The 27,882-nt window shown below is 42.6% G+C and overlaps 1 protein-coding gene across 1 annotated transcript in view; it reads left to right on the top strand.

The window, feature by feature from the left end:
- The window catches only part of LOC306778629 (transmembrane protein 132C), a gene marked incomplete at both ends in the record, with an annotated part of 187,461 nt that extends 159,940 nt beyond the window's left edge, over positions 1-27,521 (top strand). The window contains 10 exons of the mRNA XM_079270234.1: positions 15,923-16,128; positions 19,708-19,771; positions 20,017-20,148; positions 20,515-20,592; positions 23,046-23,108; positions 23,196-23,324; positions 24,762-24,890; positions 25,033-25,332; positions 25,644-25,918; positions 26,900-27,521. Coding sequence (XP_079126360.1) covers positions 15,923-16,128; positions 19,708-19,771; positions 20,017-20,148; positions 20,515-20,592; positions 23,046-23,108; positions 23,196-23,324; positions 24,762-24,890; positions 25,033-25,332; positions 25,644-25,918; positions 26,900-27,521 — 1,998 coding nt within the window. The remainder of the gene's footprint in view (positions 1-15,922; positions 16,129-19,707; positions 19,772-20,016; positions 20,149-20,514; positions 20,593-23,045; positions 23,109-23,195; positions 23,325-24,761; positions 24,891-25,032; positions 25,333-25,643; positions 25,919-26,899) is intronic.
- Positions 27,522-27,882: the final 361 nt, after the last annotated feature.

Raw genomic sequence — 27,882 nt, 5'->3', positions numbered from 1 at the left:
GTGCTGCTGTTGTTGACAAAGCAGTACGTGTCGGTCAGCGGTGTGTCAAAGCTCGTAGGGGACGGACAGGGGACAAGCACACGCGTACACACAAATTAGGACCATTGTCCTGACCTCACGCAATCCTTCCTCTGACACAGCAAGGAGGCGAGAGGACGAGGGATGTGATGAGCGGCGCTGACAAGGTGACGAACAGATCGATGAGGAGAGGAGATAGGATGAGAGGCCTGGGAAGTGAAACGATACAAGATTTTGGATGAATGGCAGCAATGTAAACGATGAGAGAGGAGAGAAGAAGGGAAGGGAAGGTCGAAAGAGAGAAGAGAGAGAGAGATCAATTGAAAGAGATTTTGAGAGGAGAGTTGCTGAAGCACAAGACAATATCCCAGAGGCTTAACACCTAAATCCCTGAACAGGAACAATTGACCGTTGGCTAAACGAGGGTTAGCCGGTGAGCTAATCCGGCTCAGTCCTGCTCGACGTGGGGAAGTTTACACTCCAGGAACTTAAGCCGATGTTTTCTAAGATAGGGTCACGTTTGCCAAACACATCGATGAGTCCTCCAATTTAAAGGCCTTTTCTGTTGTAACTGTAAAAGTGTGTGGCAAAAATGGGCAGTTTACACAGCCTTGCAACCAAACCAGGCGAGCTGAATCCCTCTGATGAGCTGACTCCGCCCCCTGTGGCTCCTGGAGGGAGGGGCCTGCTCAGAGAGGGCTGTCAAAAAACACACACTTGAACACACTTGAGACACACACACTCGTGTAATATTTGTGCCGTACTGTAACTACATAAATCCTAAAACCAATACTTGTGTCCTATTTCTCCTCCATATTGGACATACACACGCTTTCTATAACACACTTCTTCTTCTCACACACACACACACACACACACACACAGAGATCATCTCACAGAGACACACAGGGGATTCAAGCATAATTGGTTGGTGTGGAGATTCCTTTAGTGATGTCGTCAGTAATTGAATCTGACAAAGAGGAAGACAAGAACACTCTGAAGTGATGGCGGAGGGTGTGTATGTATGTGTGTGTGTGTGTGTGTGAGTGTGTGTGTGTGTGTGTGGGTGTGTCTGAGTGCATGTGTGAGGGAGATTTAGGGTGTGTGTTTCTGCATGTGTTAGGACAGATACAAAGCAGATTAAGAATTGATCTGTGTGCCATTTAATGAACCAGTCGCGCTGTTTGACACGCGTCTACGTGAGCCCACATGCATGCACACATGCACGCATGTGTTTGTACTCATACAGTGTCTTTGTCAGAAGACATTTGAAGAGAAATGCAAAACAAGTATCCTTCACATTTGAAAGAGAAGTGATGGATACTTGACATTCACATTAAATTCCCTGTAGTTGATAACACTTTGGATCAGATTGCAGTGTAATCAGCAGGTTGTGCTCAGTTAGGGATGCTGCAGTACGTCGATGTAAAATGTATGAACACACGAACGGTTGCAGTTCTCACACTTGCAACCGTTTACTTCCAACTCGCTCATCCTTCCGCTCAGTGGGTTAGAGTTTGGGGCCTCAGATGGTTTAAAGTTTGGGAATGAATGAATGAAGCAGTTTTTGTAAATATGTGGGACTGTGTTTAAAGGAAGTGCTTCATCATCGTTTGAGTGAAGCAGACCATCAATCAATTGGATGCAGGTTTCTGAATGTCATGAAGCTATTCTTGTCGATGGAGGTGGTAGAGCACATCACATTTAAAAGACAGAGACGGACACATTCTTTAAAGGAGAGCCCACATGTTGCCGCTTCACCTGAATATGAAAGAGGGGGAAGACGTGATGTGTGGAGGAGGTGAGGCTGCAAGGCAGGTGAGAGGGAAAAGAGAAGCGTCAATCCTGATGGCCACCAGGGGGCAGAGGTAATTGTGACACCAATGTAATGTGACCTACATAGCACCACACTTGCACCACAGTTATGGGAGTACAGAGCAAAAGGGGGCGGGACTTACGAAGGGTCAATGTGTGGGTGAGGCTAGGTTCAGGTAAACCTCCTGGTAACTTGTACCAGTCAATGTCATCACAAGTGACAAAGATGTGTGTTTGCGTCAGTGTGAGAGTGAAGGGCTGATACTGTCACACTATGTGGGGTCATTGGGGGAGAAAATGACTAAACTGAGACGGGAAGTAAATGTTTCTTTAATATGACATGCTGCACAAACTGCTGAGTTAGGAAAAAGGAAACCTTTTCAGAAAACATATCAGGTTATCCTCAGTGCTGATAAGGCTCCCTTTTTCTCCTTTTGCAGGCTTCTTTGAACTATGTGCACTTAAAGCAAGTATTAGTGTCTCAGTCATCACAGAGGGAATATCAAATTTTGTTCGAGAATTGAAAAGAAACTCAATAAGCAGGTTTTTGTGACACCAAATCCATCTTCTCCCTCTGGGCTTAACAATACTTCTATTACTGTCATTTCTTCTGAGTTCATTTCCTGTTGCTGCCAAGTGTTGCTTGCACTATGACACTATTCATAACGTCAAGATGAGTTGACATCAAGCTTCAGCAGCAAGTGGAACTGATCAAAATGAATAAATCGAATATAACTCAGGGACGTTAAATTGTTGGATGTTGCTGCAATACATTCACGGTTCAAGGATCACGTGTTGTCATTCTGCTGCACAGGGTTGCACAATGAACTGCATTGCTCGTGTGCCTCTGTCCCTTTGCTGCTGCCTTTTTGTGTCACATTTGCCAGAATTGACTATGAACATTACATATAGGTTACAGAGTGTTGTCTGAGAGTATGTCAAATGTTCTTTCCTCTTGCAGTGAATTTAAATTCCGGCGATTATGTATCCCATTGAGTACTTACTCTTGGTCAATGTGAGAGTTGTCACTGTGTACATGCATCAAAGTCACAAGGACAATTCCATGTCCATGTATTGCTCTTGGCAAATAAATAGATTCTTCGTGCTTTGCTTTAAAGATTTGGAGCTGCTGCACGGCTCTTCATTAAAACAGATAACATAACTTAAAAAAAGCAATCATATCTTCAGAGTTTAAGCTCCTTGCTTGGTGTATATGTATGTATTATGTATATTTGTACAGATAGTTTTGAAGTGCACACTTGTCCAATAAGTAAGCATCCTCTTTTGGCAAAACAAAATGTATTTTTCAAGAAGTCCATGTGTTCACGATCTTTTAATCTGATGAATGGAGATGAATAACGGATAATTACAGTCACAGTGGGATATTTATTTTCAGTTTCAAGCTGGAACGCAGTAGTCCTGTGCACATCTCTGGGTACACGGGACTAGTGTTGCTCATCCCACCAACACTGGGATGAGCAACACAAAACAATGTGCCTGTTATGTTGTTCGTACACACGACATCTATTGCACGTCTGTCCATCCTGGGAGAGGGATGCCTCCTCTGTTGCTCCCCCTCAGGTTTCTCCCTTTTTTTCTCCCTGGGGGAGTTTTTCCTGTACCGATGCGAGGGTCCCGGGACAGAAGATGTCGTATGTGTACAGATTGTTAAGCCCTCTGGGGCAAATTTGTGATTTGTGATTCTGGGCTCTACAAAATGAATTATATTGAATTGAATTGAACTGAATTGCAACCACGGCATTGTGAGTTCATTTGGATAAAAGTGCCAACTAAGTCGCGCATTGAAAATATTTCTTAAAAATCGACCGAGGGAATCAAGTTTGCCATAATTTAACCTGTAAAACTTATCAGCAGCCTGTTGCAAGACACCGCACACATAATGCAAATCAGCAATGAAGTTCAGGGTATGACGTTCACTTTAATGACTGGATTGATGAGGAGAGAATGAATTTTGTGAGGGAATAAGGAACAAAAACAGGACGAGGAACAGGAGAGAACCTGTCAGCGGATTCTGTCCAGGTGCCTTGGGTCATTTGAGAGCCTCGAAAAGAAATGAAAGGTAAAGTGGATTAAAGGCAGAGGACACACACACACACACACACACACACACACACACACAATCGCGTCGAAACTCACACACATTTTCCATTTAGCAGTAACAGGCTTAGGAAATAGCCAGCGATTTAAAGCGGACAACATCAGACCAGACCATTAGCAACACCCAAAGTCATATATCTGTGGCAGCTGCGACCTCCAGTGATCCAGTTCTTACCGCACAGAAAGATATGTTTTTGTTAAATCAGCAAAACCCTGAAAGCTCCGCAGTGCATCCCCATAAAATGTTCAACAGATTGCTTGGTGACAAAAACATTCAGGAAGTGGAATGAAAAAAGACTTCACGCTGGGCTTTCTTTGAAAAAAGAAATGATACGGTTCAGTGTCACTAGAGTAAACAGTAAGACAGAAATCTCTTGCATCAGAACTGATATTATATTGGTTTTGAATTATTTAGAACTCAGAGGTGTATCTGCATATGTTGTTAAATTAGATACTTTCAATTTTGTCTTCATATTGGTTTTTGTAGATCCAACTGCCGGGCCGCGAGTTTTTGTGTCAGACGTTGTATTACGCAAATATTACAAAAATGATACAAACGTCCTGCATTGTCTGTGCCGCCAACTCTGTAACCTTTAATAGTCCTCATGTCCGTCTTAACATGAGGTGAGGTCAGGTGCATTGTTGGCACATTGCTATCCTGAAGCAGCAGAAAGAAAGCTGGTCTGAAGTCAATGGCACTGTGGGAAGGACACATTATTACGACTGACCGCGCCCGGAATTAACTTGCACTTTAAACCTAGTGAGTGCTAGTGAAGAGAGCTCAAGACGTCATGTGTGGTTACAGGTGTTGATCGAGGCAAAGTGGGAGAGACACATGAGTGAACAAAAGAGAGGAAGTGAGAGAGGAAAGGTGAGAAAGAGAGTGAAATACTAAGGAGGAAGGGATGTGTGTGTGTGTGTGTGTGTGTGTGTGTGTGTGTGTGTGTGTGTGTGTGTGTGTGTGTGTGTGTGTGTGTGTGTGTGTGTGTGTGTGTGTGTGCGTGCTTGCAGCAAAGGGTGAATTATGGCTGAGGTGTTATGCTGTGCCCCGTGTCACACTCGCCCTCTCACCTCCATAAAATATACTGGCCTCAATCAATAACTAATTAGCTGCTAATTACTATGCTGGAATACACTGCAGCGATCACATAAACATGCAAACATCCACGTATTGACAACGTAAGTAGGGTGGTGTTATGTGTTACACCTCCAAATGCTTTTCAACACAAACACGCTGATATAATTCAGGGCTATCACTTGACGAAGGTGAAATGGTCAGGGAGACCGTTTGACGAACAATACTCTCAAAATGTAACTCTGATGAGATCTTAACGGAAACCCTTTCGTTAAACATGTGTGGTAGACAGACGATACAGACAGTCTATTTTCTCGTTCGTTCTCGTTCCTCCTCTAAACATTTAGCTGAGGGGAAGGCACTCAGTCACATCAGGATACTTAAGTAGAACACCACCAGTTGTGTTTGTCCTTCAGATTCACCATATGTTTCGACCTTGAACCACTGCAGAAGAATTCATTCCCAATCACTTGAACAGAAACGGCGAAAACATTTTTTTGTTTATTTACTTTTTATGCAAAGATTATTTATGAATAAGAAGCTAAATTGTATTTTAATGGTGTTTGACTCTGGCCAACAGGGGGGCTACGTCCACCTCCTTCCTGCCCTCATGCACCCCGCTGGCCTCCCTTTCTCTCTCTGTCTCTCTCTGTCTCTCTCTCTCACCCTGACATTTTGGCAGCTGTTGCCATGCCTCCATATTGCATTCCCTATGGGAGCCATGTTGTTTCCTGGCAGTGCATTAGCGCCCCATCACTGGCACACGATGACAGTTCAGACACTACAGACAGGACTGCTGCTAGGTGTGTGTGTGTGTGTGTGTGTGTGTGTGTGTGTACACATCGGTCTGTCCTGCCCTGTGCTTGACCTGTCTTTGTAATGATGCAGTGTTCAGAGAAGAAAGCTCAGTTTGATCTGAGTTTGCAACTTTGTGAGTGAACGAATAGGTTTGTGTGTGCGTGTCTTTGAGATTAGTGCCAAAGAATGACCTTAAGTATTTCACAGTCCTTTACTTTAAAGACTGCAACTGAAAATGAGAAAAAGATTTGTGAGTTCAAATTGCTACTGGTATCTCCTGTACTCTGGTATTCCTACAAACTCCAGCAGAAGCCGCCCTGTACCAAACTCCTTTAAACTCTTTTTAGCCTGGATATTGTCCAAGGCCAATACTTTGACATGAGGACACACACTCTCCCTCTCACTAAAACAGAACAATTAACCAGAGACCCTTCGCTAAGCCCCACCCCTGCTGCTACTCTGCCAAGCTGTCAGACCTACCATGGAGCCCACACACTGCCACTAACTGCACTCCCTGAATAAATATTACCTCATTTTTGGAAACATTAAATGGTGATGACAGAGAAAAGCAGACAGAAGGATTTGCAAGTGATTTAGCACCGCATACAGGTTCATAAGATAAAGACACAAGCTAAAGGCTACAGATCACAGTATAAGAATGTTTACAGATGTTCCCACATCTTTAACAGGAGGCGAAACTGTCAACACAAAACAAAACAAAAAACAGAAGCTCTACAGCCTATGAAATTGGCAGTAAAGTTCATACAACCAGACAGAGTCTGTCAAGCCTGTCAGGTCCTTTCACACTGCGGTCATGTTGCAGACCTCTGAGAGAGCCAAACCATATTCACTCTTTGTCTGTCTATTCGCTGCTATCCAAGTTAAACTGACCCTGACATTAGCAGATTGGTGGCTATGGAATACAGAGGCAGTGGAGCACCATATCTTATTCAAAGCCTATCTGTAAAAAAAATAAAAGTTCTATATATTTCCACATATATTAAATCACTTGGGGTCAAATTGAGTAAAATACCCCCGAGGGCGTAGCTGCTTTTAGAGCTGTGTGAAGCATTCGTGACACTTTACATTTACTGCAGCAGCACTGGACATATTTTCCAACTGAATAAATACAAAAAGGAAAAATATTAATTGGAATTCATTTAGAAATCGATGTATGCTATTATTTCCAAAAAGGGACTGTTATCTAATTACCCCCAGTTTGGTTACTTTTACACATGTATTCTTATCTTGTATTTTTCCATACACTGCTCCCCTGTGTGTGTGTGTGTGTGTGTGTGTGTGTGTGTGTGTGTGTGTGTGTGTGTGTGTGTGTGTGTGTGTGTGTGTGTGTGTGTGTGTGTGTGTGCGTGTTTATGTGTGTCTACGCTGTATATAATCTTCTTTTCCACCAACTAAGTGAAACATAAGCACTTGTCTCCCAGTGGCACGCATGGTTGTGCTCACACACACACACACACACACACACACACACACACAAAGCGACAAAGGAGATGTGCAAAGTTTAACTCAACCTGACAAAATAAAAGAGAGAGAAAGTGATGAAAAACAATGTATATAAATGTAGTAAATACAGCTAAAGGGAGGAACATGCCTAAAGAAAAAGACACAGTTTATATGCTGGAGGAAAAAGGAGACATCATGAAACACAAATCTGATATTTATTTCAAGAACGTATACGCGTATAATTGTTCATCAATAGAGCATCAACAAACTTGTTTCGACTCCAGAATAGACAGAGACTATTGCTCCGTTCAGTAGAACCTCGGTCCATTGACACGTTGCTGTCCACGTATCCAGTCCGGTTTGAGGTCTCAGGAGAAGCAGAGCAGCCCTGATGTCCTTGTTTCCCCAGCCACGTCCTCCAGCACCTCCTGGGGGATCACGCTGGTTGGGATGTAAAATATCTCCAGTGTGTTGTGGGTCTGCCCCCGGCGTCTCCTCCCAGTCGGACGTGCCCAGAATAGCACCACGGCATCCAGGAGGCATCCTGATCAGATGCCTGCACAGTTTGATGCTGTTTTCGAGTTCCTAAATTGCCTCCGTCTCCAGTCATTTCTTTCTCTGCCCTTCTTTGTCAGGTTTACCACGTCTCCTTTTTCCCCACTAAGCCTGTTTAAAAAGTTGAGAAGGGAAAACACAGAGGAGGACTGAAACAGAAAGAGCGAGACAGAGAGAGACTGCCGAAATCAACTGCAGTATTGCTGCATTTCCTCTCTGCTGTGTTCTCTTGTTAGCAGCCAGCGGTCGGGCTCCACTGCAGGGCTGTTACTCAGCCGGGCTGTTGAACCGCTTTTACCGAGGTCGAGCGTCTGGCCTATCCAGCGTTACACAAGTAATGTTCACACACACACAATGTTTACAGAGTGAACCGAAGGCAGGCTTCATCTTTGTCTAAATGACTGTTTGGTGGCCAACAAAGTGCAGTCTCGACATTTCCGCTACACAGATTATAAAAGCCGTCAGTTTCATGCACGCTGTTTGGCACCGCGTGTTTTCTTCCCAGCCGAACTGGAATCGCCGCAGTCAGCAACAGGACAGGTTTCATAATCAATACGAACATTCTAAGACAATGGAACATATTTTGTATTGCACGGATAGCCCTTTCATGCAGAAGTAACAGTAGAAGTGCTGATCACACTGTACAAAGGCTGAGGGTATGACCTGGTTACTTGTTATGTGAAAAATACTACTTAAGCCAAATATTGTAAGTTTTTGAAAGTTGTAACATCAGAAAAGTAAAGAAAAGTACAGACCAAGGAGTAATCGTTTCAATTATACTAACCTACCGAATTCAACTCCTTTTTACAACTTCAAGATAGAAAATGCGTTCGCTCTAATGCAGGAGAGAAGAAGGAATACACCACGTGTGCGGTGACTGTTCCTACATTTAAATATGATTTTAATAGGGTGTCAGGAAGAAGCAAAAAAAAAGACCAACTCTTACAGCAAATACGGACACTTACTAAAGCACCCACACACACATACACGCCTCGGCCACAATACAGGCAGACATATTGGGGCCAGTGTTGACTTATATCCCTATGCTAATAAGCATGCTAATTTGCACTTCTGTCCAACACACACACACACACGCAAATATGAAGCCACACCGAGAAAAGCCTCCTGCCTCTTCCTAAAGCCCTGTAGACCTCCGCACCAAAGACAAGTTACAGAGTCTTTGAAGTAAAGATTTTACAAACTACTTTTCGTCGTCTTATTGGAGAGAGACGGTAACGAAGAGAGTTTCGTGTCACAAAGAATAAGGGCAGGTAGGATGTGATCATCCTCGCTGTGAAATTTAACTTGGTCGAGGCTGCTGATTCGTTCATACATCCATTTATTTTCTTTCTCCCGTCTCTGTAGGAATGTTTCCAACCAATAGTATAATTAATTACAAACAGAATGTTCAAATGCCAGTTAAATCTGTTGCTATTCGCTTATGTTGAACGCTTTCATGAAATATAATGATTGGATAACGAGCAAGTCATTGTTCTGCAGTCTCAGCAAATGGTGAAACAATTATGGTTAACGGTTACTATAAAGTACCCAAACAACCATTATTACAGCAACCTTGGCAGGGCTAACAAGTTGTAGTTAACAGATATTTAATGATGGATAAAGTAACATTTTGCAAAAAACAAAACAAAATCCCAGCCATCAAAAGGAGAGGCTGTCATGTATCTCTTTCAGACCTCCTTCTCTCTGTCGTTCTCTTTTCTTTTGTATATCCTCTTATCTTTCTCTCGCCTGTATCTTTTAGGTTTTTGCCGTGTCACCTTCTGGCTGTTTTTTCTCGTTAACTTTTCATAACTCCTGCCATTCTTTTCATTCCATTATGGATTATTTTTTCTTTTTTTCTCCATTCATATCTCTTTCTTCATCCCTCTCTCCTACTCTGTCTCCATCGCTCTCCTCTCTCTTGATTGGACAGTTTTATTGTGGAGAAAAGCAAAGTGCAAATGGCCATTAGAGAACATTTTGCTCCCTCCTTTTCCAAATTCAAAATGACAGGCCTAGTGATATGCCGCTGGCTCGTGTGTGTGTGTGTGTGTGTGTGTGTGTGTGTGTGTGTGTGTGTGTGTGTGTGTGTGTGTGTGTGTATACCTTCCAACTGCTCTCCCCATCAGCTATCTATTATCTGAGCCAAATCAGAATAATATATCAGGCCACAGGCTGCTAACGGGTGCACTTGTGTGTGTGTGTGTGTGTGTATGTGCGTGCGTGTGTGTGTGTGTGTGTGTGTGTGTGTGTGCGTGTGTGTGTGTGTGTGTGTGTGTGTGTGTGCGCCTCCTACCTAAATGACAGCCATATGAAACAATGTGCAGAGGAGATTGGCCTAGAGTGGGTTTTCTTAAATGACGGACAGGTGGGAGGTCTAATCCCATCAGAGAGTTGATTAGCCTGTCCCTCAGGGCCCGCCCCTGTCTACTGAGTGGGCCCTGATTGGATGATATGATTCTTAAAGTCGGATGGATTGGATTGCCCGAGGCAGAGAACAAGTGGAATGGGGCAGAGAGGGAAGGAGGGAGAGTGTGAAACACACAGAGAAAAAGATTGACAAATGAAATCTGAGGGTGAGAGAGATGGATGGATTGTGTTGCAGGGAGAAAATATACATCTGAGAGAGGCTAACAGTGAGAATCTGAGACTGTAAGAGATAGACGGAAGACAGAGGGGGAAGTAATTGTAAATTCAGACAAATCGCTAAGCTTGAAGGGAGATGAATATGGATTTAAATAAATGACTGAGCTGGGGGAGATCATCGGTAAATGGGGGTGAGTGGGTGGTTGACACACGGGGCTCCTGAGTAGGTGTCTGCGGAAGGGAAAGGGAGTCGAGTGGAAGAGAGAAGAGTAATAAGCTAAAAGCTCATTCCATAGACTGTATTTTGGTTCATGCAGCACTAAAAAAAAAAAGCGAGCAAAGTTTTTAATTTGATCTCTGCTGGTTTGTTTTTCATTTTCTCGGCAGGTTTTACATCGTGAGAGAGCTCAACACAATCTGGAAGTCACAGTTACTGGTTCACTTTTATATAAGATGTGCCCAAGGTGCAGCATGCTGCTGCTAATGATAGCTCAAAACAATCACCCAACTTCTGGCACATTTCAATGTGTATTGCAAATATGAAATGAACATGCACAGAGCAGCATAATGCAGATGCACTGAACAGTATATATATGCTGACGTTTTCCCAATATAAATATAGTGAAATCTAAAGTCAGTCGCTGAGAACTGTGGAAGTATTTGAAGCCTCTTAGCAGAAGAAGATTGCTCTCATCAGGCCTCTTTGGAGACACAGGGTGCATATACTGGTCTGTCACCAGCGAGAGTCAACATATTGTGAGCTAGATTATTGTTATTGTTATAAATAAAGTCAGCAGGGGGGCTCTGAGATATATTTTAAAGTAACGACGAATGCCCCAGTGGTAACAGTGGTAGAAACAAATTGGTTTAATGTCATGCTCGGGATTCTAAACAGACAGGGCCATTGCTTTTAAGGTCCGACAGTCAAAGAACGAGCAGGAGTTCCTTCGGGGGGACGGCACCGAAACAGCAGCAGGTGGTTTGACAAGCGCACAGTGAGCAACAGGATTATTACAAGCGCTGCACATCCATGCACATCATATTTAGACATGACCGTCATTTAACCTCAACACAGAAACACTCACAGAAAGCCAGAAGTAAAACATGTCATTTCCTCTGAAACAAGCCTGACGTCTGTGGGTCAGAGGTTCATCATTATGAGTATGTAGTTAAAGAAAAGAGCCAACAAGTGTTTTAGAAAGTCAAATTGTCAGAACATTTTGTAACTTATAGGGTGTTTGTATACGACGATAAGAAATGGTTCGAGCTTTTGACACTTATAAAAAGCTGTGAGGGAAAAAAAGAACATTTATATCATCTCATTTTACATTTGGGAAGAAAGATTATCTCAAGTAAAAAACAACATCTGCATGTTTTCCCCACATGGCATCACTTGTTTGTGTGTGTATAACTGTGCGTGTCCATCTTTCCTCTAAAAGCTCTTAAAAGGTCTGCCTTCTACCGAAACACACTTCAAACAGCCAAGCTTTCTGTCTGTTTTTGCTGGAATTGCTGCTGAGAAGTTTGCAAAGTTTTCAGTCCTTGTTTTTGGAGGTTTGTAGAATTGTTTGCGGTATTTGATGAAGGTGACGACAGTTTTTCTGGTCTTAGTGTTTTCAACAAGTCATAACTGCTGAGATCCACACTTTTACTTTCCCCCGCCACCGTTTTCTCTCACTTTGCCTACCCTGCTCGTTCCTGCTACTGTTTGTCTCTCTCTCTCTCTCCCTCTCTCCCTCTCTCTCTCTCAGAAACAAAGAAATTAAATCCATTCCTCAGTGTCAAACCTCCAACTCAGCTGTTTACTTGCAAAAACACTTGTTTTGTGTGTGTGTTTGTGTCTAGTTTTGCATCTTTGTGTGTGTGTGTGTGTGTGTGTGTATAGCAGCCATCCCAAACTGATTCATATTTCCTTCCAATTACGGTATTATAGAAATAACATTCCGCCTAATAGTAATAATTCATTTGAAATAACAATAACACATTGTAATCTCTCTGTATTTCTTGATTCCAATAAATGGTACTTTCCTGCTGCTGAAATTCCACGAGGCTTGTTTTATCCACGACGACGTGAATCTTTTTGAAGTTGAAACCTTTGTGCCCAGCTGTCTCTAAAGTGAATGTGTCTGTCATGTTTAGTAGTTGTTTCAGACTCCATGGGGACAGCCTCATGTCTAATGTTAAAAGATTCTCTTTTACTCTGCTCTGTGTTCCTTTGGAAGCCATTAACATTGAATTGAATACCCTGTCTGACCGAAACAGAGGAAACGGTTCATGTATGAAGCCGTTCATCCTGAAAGTTATTTCACCAAAATCAAGGTGTCGGTGGTTTGCCAAAACAACTACCAGAGAGGGATATAGTCCCACTTATGAATGCATTGTCTTTAAAGGAATTGGGGAATATGTTTATTATCTTACTTGCCGAGAGTTCGGTTCATATTTATTCATATAGCCTCTGAGACCTTGTCACTGAATGGTAGAGAGTGCGCTCGAGGCAAAATACTTTCTGAGTTTTCCTCTTAACATTTTGAATCTACACCACCACTGTAGAAGAGACAGGAATAGAATGGAAGAGAAGGCAGACCTCTTGATGCTGCTGCAGTGTTTACTGATGCACATGTGCATGCTGCAAATATGGATGCTGATTTTAATATTATTATTATTATTGTTATTATTCAGTGTGCTTTATTTTCCATCGAATCTTTAAATAATGATGGCATTCTCTCCTTTTTTTAATAATTGTCAGCTTCATATTCAAAGACGAGAGTGGGAACGATCTGCTCAGCAAGTCTCGGCAGAAAAGCAAATCAGCGTCTTCCCCAAAATGCGGAACTATTCCTTGAACCACGTATGACAACTGATTTAATCAGGCAGACATCGGACATGACACGGGCAGAAATTACAACCTCACATGTTTTCATGTGTTCAAAACGGTTGTTCAGTCAGAAAAACAACATACATATATGAATAAAGATTTAACAAGCTCTCTTATTCTCTACTCTCCTCTCCTTTGCCGCTCATGCTGCCAAGTCCCCAGATGTGTGTGTGTGTGTGTGTGTGTGTGTGTGTGTGTGTGTGCGTGTGTGTGTGTGTGTGTGTGTGTGTGTGTGTGCGTGTGTCTACTTGTATATTCATGCGTTAATGCTTTCTCTGTGTGTCGCTTTCGCCACATCATGTCTCTAGCAGCTCCCGTGAGTCTATTTTGGCACTTTGCTCCACAGCTCTGTGCCATGTGGACACACACGCACACAAACACACACACACACACACACACAGGATACAGCGACAAAATAATCTACAAGAAGTAAAAAGTGAATTTAACTAGAAGAAGAGAGGAGCGGGAAAAAAAATGAAAATGAGAAACTGAGAAAAAGTTGTAAGAAAACAACAAAAGCTGCTAACTGCTCAGCTGTAAACAGGTGGAGTTATGAATAATTTGCGTGGCATATACAATTCAACATGCTATTACTATTGTAGAGTGACGATCATGAGTCGCGTATCGTGTCGTTTTCCTGCATCCGTTTTGTCTTGCAGTGGAATCAAATCGATCGTTTGTAAAGCCCAAATCTCCCGTGTTGCTGACCTGAAAAGTTCCAAGCCTCTTTCTTCGAACTTTCGAATTGCTGACAAAAAATGAACTAAAACTTGATTTTTCTAAAATGTTCCTTTAGGGCATTCAGCCACAGAGCAGAAGTAATTCAGCAAGCCTGTGGAATGACAAAGCTGGACAATGACGACAGTGGTCGTTCAAGCAGAGCCATTGTGCATTCCCTGCACTTCTGCTGTCTTAGACCTTCATTGGAAACCAAACCCTGCCACAGTAACCAAGTGCCGCTTTCACACTGATTTATACCTGGAGTATAAAAATGATTTGGAGAAATAGTTTGAGGCACCAACAGTCTAACATCCCTTTGATGTTAACAGGCGGTAAATCAGGTTTCAGAGAGAGAGGAAGATGAAGAGGGAGACGGTGCGATGGGGGAGGGAGGGCGAGGCGGAAACAAAGGAAAAAGAGAGGGTCAAGAGAGGGAAATGGGGGATGTTGGGGGAGATATAATGAAAGTTAAAGGGAGAGAAGAAAGACGGAAATTGAAACGAGCAAGCAGAGAGGAGAAGGGTTGGGCTCCTTTCCTTTTATGTTGGAGAGCGGGAGCAGAGAGACGAAAGTCAAATTGAAAGAAATTAAAAGGTGAGGGGAGATAGAGAGGAAACGGTTTAGCTCTTATGTACAAAATGTTAACCTCTTTTGAGATGAAAGGGTTTCATGAGGAAGCCAGAACAAAAATATCTCACCACACTAAATGTGTGTGTCAGCGCTGTGTGTGCTTGTTTGTGTTCATCAGGGAAAGTCTGATCCAGCCAGACCTTGACAATAATCAGCCGGAAACTGATGAAAAACTTCAAGTCAATATTTGAATGTCAAAATCACAAATGTTCTTCAAATTCTCCCTCCCCTCAACCTCTCGAGAGCCAGTAGTGAGTGTTGAACCTTTCCTTTACACATTTGATTATTTTACTGAAAAACTCTTTCACACATTCACAAGCGTTTGCTCCTGCTAGCTGGCGCGTTAGCATCACTCATATTTAGCAGAAAAGCTGCGATGAACGTTCTGCTGCAGTGTGTGTTTGGTGGACTCACGCCGAGGCCAAGTTATCTGTTTGCATGAATCAGTAACATTTTAAAATGATTGAAGAGAAATCATACTTTGTCACCGTGAAAATATGAAAGTAACATTTATCATTTCACGTATGAGTTTTTCAAGTTATCAGGGAGATTAAATGATGCTTTGGCAAACGCTTTCGCTCTCATTGTTGAGGAGCATCCCGTAGAAGGCTGAGTACAACTGCACAGTTCACTGTTGCACATTTTGCAAAATAATGTAAAAATATCTCCGATGTTCTCCGTTAAAATACCCGCAGTAAAACATCTTGGTTTTTCACACTGTAGGCTACCACGTTACTCCTACTAGGTTGCTCAAACTCCCAAATTGCAGATATACTTAGAGAACACGCACATGTTTAAGGTTTCAAAAATATAAAGCAGTAAAATAAGTAATAATTGTCAATAGATTAATTGAGGAAAAAAAAGTTGCCAGCTCAAATTCCTCCTTGGAAAATTAAAGCTTTGGGAAGTTACCAAGAAATGCTCAAATTCTGTGGTTTCCCACAAAATTCAAGACAAGTGATGTGGCAGCAAGAAGCTACAGAAGCATATGAACCATTCTTTCGAGGGCACTTTCCAAGACATTGTTCCAAAGTGCTTTACAGTATGAATAAATGTGTAAACAACTTTATTGGCTGCAAGAACGCGAATGTTCCAATGAAAACTCGCTCCAGGCCGTGCTTAAGGAATGCGCAACGGAGGCTGCATTTGTTTCTGCTCAAATCTCCAAGTTAAGTCTGTGCGAGGTCAGTTAGATATGTCAGAATCTGCATGCACAATGTCCCAAACTCAACCAAACTCTTTCTCTTTTGCTCTTGTCCTCGTTTCAGGTTTCTCCAAACTGTGACCAGGTCTTGGTGAACGGCAAGGAAATGCACGGTCGGCAGTCTTTGGCAGTCAACTTCACCTACCTGCACCTTTCTGCTCAGCTGCAGCTCACCGTCTGGGTGCCCAAGCTACCTCTGCAGATAGACGTGTCGGACACTGAGCTGAGCCAGGTTAAAGGCTGGAGGGTACCGATCGTCACCAACAAGAGGTAAAATGCCCGTGAGAAACATCGAGGGTGTGAGCAAGTTCTGCATTTTCATCTTGTATCATCTCCCGCTACACGTGAAATTGTTGGAGACTTACAATTTAGGCCAAGTTCTCCAAGGGCTCCAAAAACATGCTTAAGTTTGTTAAGTTATGTATCTGCAATAACATATTATTGATCATCCCAGCTAAATGCTGCTAATTGCTCTATTAGGCCAAGCGAGTGGAGGGTGTAACATGGTACAATAAGATATATATACTAAGTGATTTTTTATGAATTAATAATAGTTCATTTTTGTATCACATGCACGTTTCTTTAGCATGAGCAAAGCCTACTTACACAGAAACACCAGTGACTGGCCCACACAAGAGCAAACACACTGCAACTGAATAAATCGAGGCAATGTGTGACTGTGAATGTGTCTTTTGTTTTTGTGTGTGTTTCAATGTCTATGTGTGTGTTTGCGCGCGCATGTGTGCGTGGGTGATATAGTGCTTATTGAATGGAGAAGTTGAGAGCACATATCGTTCCAGCCAGTCTATAATTTCCTATGAGGTCAAGGCCTGCCTGGCTATCCTGATGACACCATTATGGCTTTAGCATCATTGCCACTGAATGAAGCATTCAGTCAACACACACACACACACACACGCACACACACTTTCTCAAAAGGGAGACAATGCAAGAGGGCCGATCAGTTACAGGATGTTGGTGTGTGAGTGTCAGCATGTGTCCTTGTGTGTGTGTGTGTTTGTGTGTGTGTGTGTGTGTGTGTGTGTGTGTGTGTTTGTGCACATCCTTGTCAACTGTTTTGTTCAGCTTTTTGTGTGTGTGTGCAATGTGAAAGAAGGAAGGACATATATAGATAGAATAAATGTAGGCCAGACTACAACTGAAGCTGTAGCATATCACCGTCGACCTCAGGGCATTTGTCTTTCCTCTGCCCTGCAGTAAGAAAAATAAATCCCTGATAAATATCCTACAGTACAAGCTAATTGCTGTGTCAGAAAGCTCAAACTAATTCCTCACGAAACCATTTCTTGTTTCTTTCCCACAATTCTTGAAATGTAACGTTGACAGGGAATCTCTAAAAATGAACTATTCTTAATGAACTTTGGTGGAAATTCAAGCCATGAGTCAAAGAAAAACTAATTATTTTATGGATTGAGATACTGCAAATCCAGGAAAAACTCCAAACTTTACACAGTGAGATTTCTCATAAGATGCTGCACTTATTTGAATTGGAAAATATGTGGCACCTGTAACCTGTGATTGTCTCTCGCTGTGTATTTAGATTTGTATTAATAAAAAACTAAATGTTGAAGATTAAGGAGCCTTGGCAGGAGTATATTCTTTGCTTTCTTGAGCGTTTGCTTTTTGAGCCGATAGACACTCTTTCTTTTCCTTTCTTTCATTCTGTTACTTCTACTTCTCTTCCTCGAGTCTGTGTCGTTCAATCAAATCTTTCAACCGAATGACATCTAAATGTGTGTATTTCCTCTGAGGGAGGAGTTATGACGTTGCAGTGCGTACATCAAGCATGAGACAAAACTTCTATCGGCTACATTTGGGTTCAGCCGAGCACATGTACCTAAATGATTGATTTAATCTGAGCAACTCTAACTTCAGTATCAAGAAGGGATGTGTAAGCAAGAAGCCACATTTAAACACACAGCCTCCAACTTAGTTTCTTGAACTCAAATTGAGAGTCACTATGGGGAAACTTCGTTTTTAAAGCTTCGATTTTACAGCATAAGCACACTAACTCTGTGTGTGTTTTTCTCTTGGTTGCGTGTGTGTGCGCGTGGTCATTTGTGTGTACGTGTTGTTTCTATTCCCCATCTTGCCGGCCTTCCTTTCTGGTCTGCTGGACCTATTTTTCAATTCCACCAATTTCTGCTCAGATAGCCACCAACCCGTGTGCGCACACACACACACAGACACAAACACAAACACATACTGTGTCTCCCCTAACTCGCCTAGACACGTGTGTAACTGAGACACTAGGAGATAGAAAGAGGATTCTTGTAATATTACCGGGGTTTCACGCTCCGGGACAGTTATAGAACACCGAGGTAATCGTGGGTGTGGGTGTTCTTGTGTGAAGGTATGATCCGGTGTGGCCCTGCCCGCATGTGGTATTGTGTAGACATTATAAAGGAGGCGAAGAAAAGAAAATGTGTGTGCGTGTGTGTGTGTGTGTGTGTGTATGTGTGTGTGTGTGTGTGTGTGTGTGTGTGTGTGTGTGTGTGTGTGTGTGTGTGTGAGAGAGAAATATCCTCCACTCAAATATCCTCCACTCAACTTCCCACCACGCCAAGCAACACACCTCATACACACAGTTCAAGCAGTTATCAAAGTCATCCTTGCTGGAGAGTTATTCAGTGGTTATATACAAGTTTACCCCTTATGTACTTGTCATGAACAGGGAAATTGGCAAAATAGACTCAATCGTTTATTTTTTTTTACCAGTCAACGTATATATTTCAACATGAGGGTCTATGTGGATTGACTCGTTTTAGGTGCAAGCCTCAAGTGACCGCCGGTCTCCAGTTCTGTGTTTTTTTATTCATACATCCACCCCGACCTCCCTACATGGACTTTGTCGCTCTTTTTACAACCTAACCTTACTTCGTCCTTTATTCCCACATTACGGCCACGTAGAGCATCATAGTTTGAGTCACTGACCAAGCCGTCCTATTTGAGCCGTTGGGAGTGAGAACAGGCTGCCCCCAACAAGGACTCGAGAAAAATGTAGAGAGCAGCTTTACAGAGGCATAAACAATATTAAAATCATACAAAAAAAATACATTCTGAAAGATAGAAACGCAACATTTTGAGTCTCAGTAAAGGCTTGAACAAAACTAGAGTTTTATTTTGTTTACCCTTTTCAACTGAAACAAGTTTTATGTCATATACAGATTGATCGTATTCAGTGACACATGGACTTTACAGCACTTATATTATCAGGACACAATGACATATAGCGTGGTGTGTCATCTGCATAGCAATTTTTTTTTATTGTTGATAGAGCCAATCAGACACATAAAGATCAAACATAAGCGGCTCGATAATCGATCCCTGTGGGACTTCACACAGCAAGTCAAAAGCACTAAATGGAACAGCAACCGTGTCACTTACTGCAGCAAGGATTTCTCTTTCTCTTTTAAACCAACATAGTACATGATATGTTGTATTTATTCTGTATACTTGTTCAGGTGAACTGGGACTGCATTCACAAGGGAAAGAGAAGGAACAATAGTTTAGCTATAGGATGCTGTTTGAGAAAAACTCACCCAGGGACAGTATTAGCAAAGAATAAAGTGTAAGGCCAGTTACATCTGAAATAATGTGTTCACAGGCATTCCAATAAATGCCCATTGTACAACTAACGTACTTTAAAAGTGTTGGAGCCGGATTAAAAACTGAAGTGTATTTTCTTTGACAGAGAGTGTAACCTGGAGCAGAGATTATACAGCAGATTACCTGGAGCCGAGCGTAGAGTATTAAAATGGCATTTAATTAACAGATAATCTCACCCTCTCGTTCTCTCTCTGTCTCATTTATCTCTTTTCCTCCCAGACCTACCAGGGACAGTGAAGATGATGAGGACGATGAGAGGAAGGGCAAAGGCTGCACCCTACAGGTATTATTTGATTGGTTTCCATAACAAACTTTTAGAGAGAGTTCTTTAATCCTTTTCTTCAACGTCAATATCCCTGAGAGACCGAAATAACTCCCTCCGCTGACTGAGATTTAAATGTGATTTACTGTGTGATGCTTTGCTTCAGTTGGTTTAGGTTTATTTTGTCTTTTTGTTTCTAACGCAGTGACATAAGAGCCTGTTGCGTAGTGAAGCATCAGAGTCTAACCTTTCTCTTAACCTCTCAGTACCAGTACGCCTTGGTGCGGGTCCTCACCCATTTTGTCGCAGAACCCTCTGACCCCGGAGGAGAGATGGTCTACATGTTGGGTGCGGACTGGCAGGCTGATATCACTCATTTGGTCTTGGACCAGCTAAAAGTAGGCATACACAAATAATCACATGTATATATATACACACACACACAGGAAACCTAATTATCTTTGAAGGAATAGTTCAGCATTTTTGTAAATAAACTACCTCGCTATCAGAGAGTCAGGTGAGGAGATCGATACCACTTTCATGTCTGTAAACATTTGGACAGAAAGTGATTGTCTACATTTTTTTTTAATTCACAGTTTATTTTTAACTCTTTCCCTTTTTGCACTGAAATAATAGTTAAAACAAGTCATTTCTATGCAGTAGGTCAACTAATCCAGGATAAATCCACAAATAATAATAATATTCACAAATGAATTGATTGATGAGCTGTAGTACTGGCTGACAGCTGTTTCTGTGCTCCACAGGTAGAAGATCCTCGCATCGCTAGATTGATTGACGGACGAATCTTGATTGGGCGGGACCTGGGTATTACTACTATACAGGTATGTACCCTCTGTTCTACTCTCAACACTTTACAAGTGATCCACTCTGTTTTCTTTTTCATTATTTATAGCTTTTATTGTCCAATTGAAGCAGTATACAAAGTATAAACCTTCTTATACCAACCTGAGCATGAAATATGAAATAGCCCTTAACTTAAATTCTAATGCGGTTTCAAAGTTTGTCACTTTGATTCAACTTTTAATGGAAACTTTAGAACTAGAAATTCTGGTGTGCCATTTACGACAAAGCATCCGAGGATTGGTGTTGGAATTGCCTTTTAAGGATTCAGAAAACACTCCACGTTGACCGTGTATTCATTTCTTGTTGGACAACAAGTCTAGAGAAAGACGGTTGAATATTTCAAGATGTGAAGCAATATGTGTAATTTGCCAACTCACATTGCAGCCATAAGCCCTCCAGTGATGTAAACATTATCCCCTCTTTCTTCCTCTCCTCTTCCTCTCCTCGCACTGTGAGCCTCGCCTGCTTGCCCGTTACACAATCAGCCACAATTAACTGTCGGATTTGGCACTGACATCTCAGTGTGATGTTCAGCAATACACACAGACACACACTTACACTGGCACACCGTGAACACACTCGTGCACTTGCTGAATTCCAATAAGCCGGCCCATTGTGACTGAATGTGACAGTGGAGGACAGTCCCGTGGCTTACTGGTATACTGGTCTATAGCAGAGCTGAGGCAAAACCATATATCTCACAGTCATAGTCAACACGGCTTTTGTTATATTCCATGATGTTACATCTCCATCTTTTTTATGTTACAATATAGCTACGTATGTATTTTGAAGTTATCAAATTTCTTTCTAAGCGCTTACTTTTGCGTGATTGCTCTGATGAGTGGCTTGTGCGTCTGCATCTTGGGGATTTAGATTTTTGGGGAACAGCTGAGTGTGTCTTTGCATCCGTTCGACTGGGGACTGCTGCATGCATGCACGCACACACAGTCACACACACACGCACACACACACACACACATAGATGTAAGCAGACAGACAGCTGTGCTCTTTTTGGGAGCCAGGAGAGAGAATTTACCCAGCATTCCCATTTAGATGCCAGAGTCGACAGCCGTCATTTGATAGTTTGACATTTCAATTTTACCCCCCCAGCTCCCCCCCTCCCCCGAGTCTCGCCTCTTCTTCTCTCCCCCTTCTCTCTCGCTCTCCATTCTCCTACCCAGTCTCCCTTTCTCGCCCTCTTATTCTCTGCCTGTCTTGAAGAGCAATCCCAGAGCTGTCAATCATGGCATTTTGTTAGCTCGCTGAGGGTGGGATTGAGTTTGACGCCCCGACACGTTCACTGAGAGATTTTCTTTGTACACCAATCACATCTGCCTGTCCTCCTGTCGCCAGGCGGAGTAGCACACTACAGCTCAGGGCTCCTAATCTCTATCACAGTCTGTCTTCTGCTCCCTCTCTCCATCTGTACCTCAATCTCTTTTGCGCTCCTTCTTTCTGCCCACTCTCACTTTCTGTCCTCTATTTGTCATTGTCGCTCGCTCGCTGACACCTACTCCATTTATTTCTCTCCAGCTCGTTCGCCGTCTCTCACTTACGCTCTCTCCTCTCTGTTCATTCACTCTTGTTTTAGGTCTTTAGTTTTGGCATTGTACTTTGTCTATACTAAGTTGTCTTAGTTGAATGCTGACATACAGGGCCACAGAGAGGCAGACGGGAACACTGTGTTTGTGTGTGTGTGTGTGTGTGAGTGTGTGTGTGTGTGTGTGTGTGTGTGTGTGTGTGTGTGTAGGTGTGTGTGTGTGTGTGTGTGTGTGTGTGTGTGTGATTCCACCTACCGTCTGTTACATTGTGTGCCAGAAAGGATCATCAGCTTTTAGAAGTCTGTGTGTTTTTTGTGTGTGTGTTTTTCCAAACGCAAACAGATACAGCCAGTCTGTGTGGCCCAGAGCACTGACGGTGTTTAACCAGCTCTCGCCGCTCCTCTGCCTATGTTAAACACTTCACTGTCACCTTAAGGCAATAATCACCGAGACGACAACAAAAGCTGTTTTAGTTCTGCTCTTTCCAGAACTGTCTTTCAGACTTTTCCTCATCTGTACTTCCCAATGTCCGATACTTGATGCAGCATGATCAACAGGACCTTGTTGTTCCCATTGTTATCATTTTGAGACATTTTGAGACACACGCCATCATTCCATCACCTATCAAACAACCAGGTAGTCAGTAGTGTGGTTTACTTGGATTTTGCAGCTGGTTTAACACTTGTGTTGATTCTGTCCTGCACAGATGGCAGACATTAGAGCGGGAAATGGAAAGCTGCCAGGGAATGCAAATTCTGAATGAAAGCGTTCAGAGACTCAGGAGCATTTAGATCAACCTGCTTTAGTGCATATGTAGACTCCTCTGCAACTCTTATAAAGCAGACTCATTTCGGAAACTTGAAATCTGTTAATGCGATCTTTGGTTGCAGGTTCTGTCCCCACTGTCAGACTCCATCCTGGCAGAGAAAACTGTGACTGTGTTGGATGACAAGGTAAAGTAACATATTGAATTATTGAATGTATTTGGAACGTAGCTCCCTTTTAGTGGCATGCATTATGATGTTCTCTTGTTTGTCCAGGTCACCATCACTGACCTGGGAGTGCAGCTGGTTGCATCTCTGTCCCTCAGTATGACAGCGAGTCCTGGAAATTACCAAGCTATACAGCTAACGACTACAGCCACAGACCTGCTGCACGCACCCAAACAGGTGAGAGGTACTGTGGGTACGCAAACCCATTCACACAGAGATCACAATGGGGGTTTCTCAAAGGAAGGCTCCTTCAACAGTTGAATTTCAAGGATGCCACGTCAAATCCCACTGAAGGACTTACTAGTTTTAAATGTGTGTATATTGTTTGAGTAATGCAGAGTTAATATTCCACTGAATCATTTCAAATTATAAAATTAAATTAAAAAAAGAAACATCCATTCCAGACACCGGCACATTCACAAAACTGTTCAAACGTGTGCTCTCTGAATGTCAGGACGGAGTCTTGCCTATCCTCTATCTATAGGACCCGACTATCAAGGAAGCATCCTTGATTTTGAGAAACACCCCAGTATCTCCATCTCTGATCGAAATCACATCTGCCAGGGTTGTAAAATCTGATTTTCAGAATGTAACTTGCGCATGCAGACCCATGAGTAGCATACATATACACCTCGCTGCCTTTAGGTTTGTATCACACACACACACACACACTGATGGACTACATCTGAAGCTGTTCCCATCTCTACAGCAATACCCCCAAGGTTGTAATCATAGCGGTTAAACAGTAATTCTCACATCGCTGCTATCGCTCCTATAATCAGTTCATAATTAAGTGTGGAACTTCCAGGCTTTAGCACAGTTTAGCTACAGCAACAAAAAAAAATGGTTCATTATTTTTTCTCCACTTTTGCTCTCTTATTCCGTGCATTACCTCACAATATCGATAAAAAGAAAACTATGTTTGAAGCTATTCTTGAGTCTCTACTCACATTGCCAACGGTTATTTGATTCCTCTATCTCAAGCTATTATCCCGTACACACTCTTCCCTCCTCCCCACCTTCCCTTCTACCCCACATTATAATGTCTGTCCAAGGGCTAATTGGATGAGAAGCCGCACATTACGATGAAAATACAGATCTGATATTGCCCTTTATTCTAACATTAATTTATTTTCCCATCTGTTTTTATCTACATCATTCACCATTACCTGTGGAAGGATGATGCGACTATGGAGAGGAAAAGTGAGGAGGAGAAAATAGGGTGGAAAGAAGTAAAAAAACAACAACAACAAAAACAGAAGATTAGATGTAAAGGGGTGAGGGGAAGGGGGGGTATAAAGGAATGAAGGAGGCAAGGAAAAATTACCAAAAAAGGCTAGGACAATGTGTTGAAAGAAAGTTACAGAAATATCTGTATCGGTTTGAATCAATATACCTCTCATAGACCAATTAGCAAAGTGGTTCATCTCTAAACTGAAACAAATATTGAACCGAAGTTAAAGCCATTCACAGATTTGAATATGACGTTTCATCATAGCGTATAATAGCCCCATGAAGGAAGATTGACAGTTCTGTGCTTATTTTCAGAACACTGTTAATGCACTCTTCTTTATTACATTCATGTTATGACACTTTTTTCTCATTCTCGTTCAGGAGGCAGCAATCAGTGCGTGGATCCAGTACAGTGACGGTTCAGTGACACCACTTGATGTCTATGATTCCAAGGACTTCCTCCTCTCGGTTGTGTCATTGGATGAGAGCGTCATCTCCATCACAAATCAGGTACTTGTCATTTGAAGTTGACAGGTAAAATATGTTAAAGCTGTGTAAAATATGCCAGAAACAAAAACCATGGAAGTTTTAGTGATACATATTTTTGTATATATCGTTTGTTTACCTTCACATTGTCTCTATTTCTTATTAGGAGCAACACTGGCCGATCGTCGTGGCAGAGGGCGACGGACAGGGAGCGCTGGTTCGTGTAGAGATGATCATCTCTGAGACCTGCCAGAAATCCAAAAGGAAGAGTGTGCTGGCATCTGGAGTTGGCAATGTGATCGTGAAGTTTGGAGCAAAGAGTGAAGCCAGAGGTGCGATGGGTAGAGGTGGACAGGACGATGGAGGAGGGATGGACAACAGCACCAGCGAGCACCAAACCAAGGACGGAGGAGAGTGGAAGTCCAACAGTGCAGCAGTGGATCGAGAGGAAGGAGCCATGAGGAAGGTGGGGGAGCAATGGATGGATAGAGATTATTTTCAAAATAATTTTGAGTGAAATTTACTCAAATTTTATCAGTATCAGTTCAAATGGATATATTCAGCTTTTTACTCCACAATATTTGATTATAAAGTACACTATCTCTTTTAAACGCACATTATAAATACACACATCCAATCCTACATTTTTGAATTCATGAAAATCTACAAAACAACAATGTGAAAGGTTGTTAACTATCCCTAATCCAGCAAATAAAGAAACTATGAATTTGTGGTTTTTTTTGGAGTTATATCTACGTGGTATTTTCCCTTACTCAGGTTAGCACAACGACGAAGAGCACAGTAACCCATCGTGCTTCAGGAGGTAAAGCTGCCAGTGGAGGCAGCAGCAGCAGCCGAGGCGGAGGCCCCAGCCAAGCAGGGGACTACAGTAGCTACCCGGCACAAGTTGAGGTACCAGGCACTGGGGATAGTGAGCTGACCCAGACCACGAGAGGACTGTCGGACCTGGAGATTGGAATGTATGCCCTTTTGGGTGTGTTCTGTCTGGCAATACTGGTCTTCCTCATCAACTGTGTCAGCTTTGCCTTCAGGTAAAACATTGTGATAATTGAGAGCTGCTTTTATGAATCATGAGAATACCAGCAATACAAGTGTGAGGTTGTGGGTGGGGTAAATCCCAAGACCTCCGTCCATTAACACCACAGTGAGAAATCTCTGTGTGGACCACCATATGAACCTGAAAGGCCTCGACACCAAGCGCCTGACAGTGACAGACAATGGGTCCTATTCAACCAATCTCTATTGCATGGTCTAAACAAGGGCATGGCCCAAGTGCAGTTAGGGGCATCTCCAACTCCACTTGTGTTAGTTAAACAGCACATAATCTGAGTGCAAGTCCTTTAATTAAACAACAGTGTCTTCTGGTCGCAACATAAACCAATGCAAAATGGAGAAGGGAAGAGTTTTTTGCATTGAAAATGTTGTTTTTGAACGCCAACAAATATGGATTGACGAAGAATATTTTCGTGAAATAGAAACATGTTGTACATTTTGGAAATGTTTACATCTATCTTTTTTTCTATAACTTTTAATATTTGGACACAAAAAATGTTCTGGAGTTATTGAAAATGTTTGGATCACACACGTTGTAGATTATCCTTTGCAGCCACCAGTGGAATCTAATTCTACAAATAATATAATACGAATAATATTAGTTTAGCATAACATGCAAAGAAAAAACAAACAGTGGTGCAGCATTCAAATGTTGATTTAGAATTAGAATCTCAAGTGTCCAGCTGTTAGGTACAGCCCTAGAACTGTCTCTGTTTACTTTCTGTCGCTGTCCATTAAAGGGAGGTGCTGAATTAATGTTGTAAATGAGCCAACATTTTCAAAACACATTATACCACAATAAATATCCAATATGAGGAATCGATAAGCCTAAATCATGATCACCACTTTGTGCTGGTTGTAAGATATGTAAACATTAAACAATTCAGCACTGCATACAATTGCACTTGTTCACAACAGCACCTCACACATATTGGCTAATTATCATCCTCCATCTGCAGATACCGTCACAAGCAGGTCCCTGTGCTGGAAGCAGGAGGCAACATGAACCACGCCCATGACTGGGTGTGGCTTGGGAACGAGGCTGACCTTCTAGCTGACCACTCTGACCAATGCCAGGGCGGGCTGCCCGATGAGTGCACCACCATCATTGACCGGAACGACGGAGGATACGAGGAGAACAAGTACCTGCTGAACGGGGCTGGTAACACCTTAGTGATGGGTGTGGGCACAGGCATGGGCACCATTCGTGGGAGTGGTGGCGCAGGTGGACACCGGGGCATCACCCATGGACAAACCTTGCCCAGATCAGTTCCAGAACCGCATCAGTGCCTGTCAGCAATCACTACTGGTGGCAAAAACGCCACTGGCCAAGCAGAGCGTCTTAATAATTCCCCCCGAGCCACGGCTGCAGCTGCAGTTGCAGCCGCCAAACGCAAACGTGTCCAGTTCACGTCTTTTGCCACCGTTCTGCCCAATGATAATTCGGGTGGGGGTGGCCCATACGCCAACTCCTCAGTCCTGGTGACCAATGGGAGTGAGGATGACATCAAGTGGGTGTGCCAGGACATGGACCAGTCTGAAATCAGAACCTACATGGAGAGGCTACAAGACAATCTGTGACTGATGGGAAAGAGACTGAGAAGTGGAGGGGCAGAGGAGGAGTACAGGACAGGGAGGATGGACAATGAGTACAATTCACCTGTAATGCCTTTGCAATGGATGAAGGGAGGGAGAAAGGGAGGGATATGAGAACAGGCTATGGAAAGCATACTGGCATCCCTCACTCACACTGAAAACAATGGTAGCAAACAATAAATACCATAATAAGTTTGTTTTGTATTATTAATTGTGAACATATTAGTGTAAAAATCAATAATAGAGTCACTATTGATTATGAATGTTTATTTTCAGAATACCAGTAAACCATTGCGCTATTCAGAAAATTCAGGGTACGCTATTGGACAAACTTATCAAGCCACTA

The sequence above is a fragment of the Melanostigma gelatinosum genome (genome assembly GCF_949748355.1).
Source record: "Melanostigma gelatinosum genome assembly, chromosome: 6".
NCBI classification, from domain to species: Eukaryota; Metazoa; Chordata; class Actinopteri; order Perciformes; family Zoarcidae; genus Melanostigma; species Melanostigma gelatinosum.
Note: the sequence above shows the minus strand (reverse complement) of the source record. Positions and strands in the feature narration are given on the sequence as shown.